The 2561-nt window shown below is 38.3% G+C and overlaps 2 protein-coding genes across 6 annotated transcripts in view; one reads left to right on the top strand and one right to left on the bottom strand.

The window, feature by feature from the left end:
* ACACA (acetyl-CoA carboxylase alpha) overlaps nucleotides 1–2561 on the top strand; it is a 244968-nt gene that overhangs the window by 15511 nt on the left and 226896 nt on the right. The window lies entirely within an intron of this gene.
* Nucleotides 1–2561, bottom strand: part of CUNH17orf78 (chromosome unknown C17orf78 homolog) — a 12358-nt gene that overhangs the window by 2414 nt on the left and 7383 nt on the right. Inside the window, exons 5-6 of one of the 2 annotated variants that reach the window (XM_006924924.2) lie at nucleotides 1745–1869; nucleotides 1205–1342 (exon numbers count right to left, since the gene is read on the bottom strand). In XM_006924924.2, coding sequence (XP_006924986.1) covers nucleotides 1205–1342; nucleotides 1745–1869 — 263 coding nt within the window. Of the gene's footprint in view, nucleotides 1–904; nucleotides 1343–1744; nucleotides 1870–2561 lie in introns of those variants that run through there. The other variant, XM_025041634.1, reaches the window with a different exon arrangement.

The following is a 2561-nucleotide window of genomic DNA, read 5'->3' as shown; positions in this document are numbered from 1 at the left end:
AGAGTGCAGTGCTTGATTTTTTAAAATTGAGATATAATTGACATATAACATTGTGTAAGCTTAAGGTATATAATGTGTTGATTTGATACATTTATGTATTGCAATATACTTACCGCCATAGCTTTAGCTAACACCTCTATCATGGAATATAATGACCATTTCTTTTTTGTTGTGAGAACATTTAAGATCTAGTTTCTTAGCAGTTTTGAAGTATTTAATACAGTATCATTGACTAATCACTGTGCTGTGCATTAGATCTCCAGAACTTATTTATCTTCTAGTTGTACTATGCTTCATTATTAATATGTGCCGCTGACAGAATTAAAGAATAACAGCATGTATACCATCCTAGGCTAGATAATCTTTGAGATCTATTCTCAATGCTGTAATTCTACAAAATTGGACACCTTCTTTAATTTAAAAAGTATTGGAGACCCCATCTCCAATACTTTCAATACTAGAAACTGATGAATGCCTTCCCTACAATATTTACAATACCCACTGGGGTATTGTAGGGAAGGCACTCATCAGTTTCTAGTATTCAAAGGCTGAGTTCACTCCTCATGGGGAAACTGGATTTAGAGCAGCTGTGCTGAACCAGTGGTATAGTGTCTGTTTTGGACACCAGAGTGCAATATGAATTTATAATCCTGTCAGGAAACCCAAGGGCAGGGAAAAAGGAAGCTATTTTGCTAAGTATTCAAACTGTGTTCAGTGTGGTGGTTCCTAAACTTTGGTATATGTAAGAGTTACCTAGGGGCAGGGATGGATACATAGCCATGGATTCTGAAGCTCTTACAGTTTGGGGGGGACCATTTTTTTAAGAAAAAGAATACAAATTTTAAAAATAAAAAATTGGATACAAGGCCTTGTACAGGTCCCATAGGTCCTGAAGCTTAAATTTCATTAATTTCACAGTAAACTCACTTTTACTTAGGAAGTGTGTTAAAATTCTTAAAAATATGATTCCTGGCCCCAGATACAAAGACATTCTGATTGATTATATCTAGGGCCAAGAAATCTGTATTTTTGATACATACCTTATTGTGTTATGGCTGAGTTGATATTAAGAAAATAGCAGTACAAATACCTGCCTATTTTCTGACACAGAAGAATTACCCACATTTGCTTCATAACTGAGGCAACTTCCTGTCTCCCAGCACTTATATGTCAGCCCAGTTTTCTCCAAGCAAATGACACAAACCATACAGAAACCACTTTCCTTCTCAGGCTGAGAGTCCGGCTGGGATTCAGCTGTCTCAGGTTGCTGCTGGCCTCCTTTCCTTGGCCTTCTCCACAGCCACCGGCACTGGCATAGCTTTCTGGCTCTCAGGCATCGACTCTGAAGGGAGTAAATGACTGGTATTAATGTCAGGTGGCTGGTATGCATTTGATTATCTTCCAAACCTCATATCAGGGCATTTAAAGAAAACCACCTCTTCTAAAAAAAATATTCAGTCCTATTGACTTTTTCCTCCCTAGAGAATGTACAAGTAAGCAGAGGAAAGGAACTGATATTTAGCAAAAACCTCAATAAACCATACAAAGGAAATATCACTAGTCCCATTTTAAAGATGAGGCAACTAAGGTTGGATAAGTCAATCAACTTTCTCAAAACCACTCAGTTAGTGAGTGTGAATGGCAGGTCTGTCTAAACTCCAAAGTCTCATTATGCCAATCTGACTGAAACAGAAGGGAATGTTTATAGATCAACTCAATGGACCCAAAACATCATCAAACTTACAGGGCATGGGACTTCAAAAATGACAAACACTATAATGGCGACTCCACTGAACAACAGAGTGACAGCAATCAGAAATTTGACCACAATGCTCCATTTCTGCCTCTTCTTTAGGTTCTCATCTGTGTCTAAAGGAAAGAAGAGTAGAAGAGGTAGAAAAAAGAATTTAAGAGAGAAAAGAGATTGACCCTTGACTTGAAGGTCTCCTGGCTCATATGACTAATAGGAGTCCAGCTTGATTCAGAAGCAGAGGCTGAATTTCCAGTTCAGACTCAGTTTCAGGAGTGGAGTAGGTATCACAAATTCTGCTCTAATCACCTTCGTAGCCTCTTTTCAGTGAGTCACTTTCCGTGGGATTTGGGATTTTCCATGATCAGGTAGGACTAATTCTTACACTGCTCTCAGGGGAGTAAAAGGGATGAGTTCACAAGGAGTTCTAAACCCATCTTTTACGAGTAGCCCTCAAGGTCCCTACCCTTATGCTCTGATACACTGTATTGGATTAGAAAATCATCTTTCCTACGCATCTTGTGGCTTTAATGGGGTGTAGGCAGAACAAAGGTGGATTGGCATTGCTTCTGGATTATAAGCCAAATTTGGGGACAAATGGCTCATATGCATCCTGTTACTACAAATCTTATATTTATTTTTCTCTTGGTAGAAACTGGGATGTAACTCAAACTGAAATCTTTAAGAATTTGAGTCCTAGACAATTTAGGGAAGGCTGTTTCTAAAAACAGTGAAGACAAAACATGCACTTGGTTGTCATCACTATAATGATTGTTTAGTGTGTAAGTGTCGTCTATTTATACATGCAATG

The sequence above is a fragment of the Pteropus alecto genome, unplaced genomic scaffold, assembly GCF_000325575.1.
Source record: "Pteropus alecto unplaced genomic scaffold, ASM32557v1 scaffold98, whole genome shotgun sequence".
NCBI lineage: Eukaryota > Metazoa > Chordata > Mammalia > Chiroptera > Pteropodidae > Pteropus > Pteropus alecto.
The sequence above is the reverse complement of the archived record's forward strand: the minus strand, read 5'-3'. Positions and strand labels throughout refer to the sequence as shown.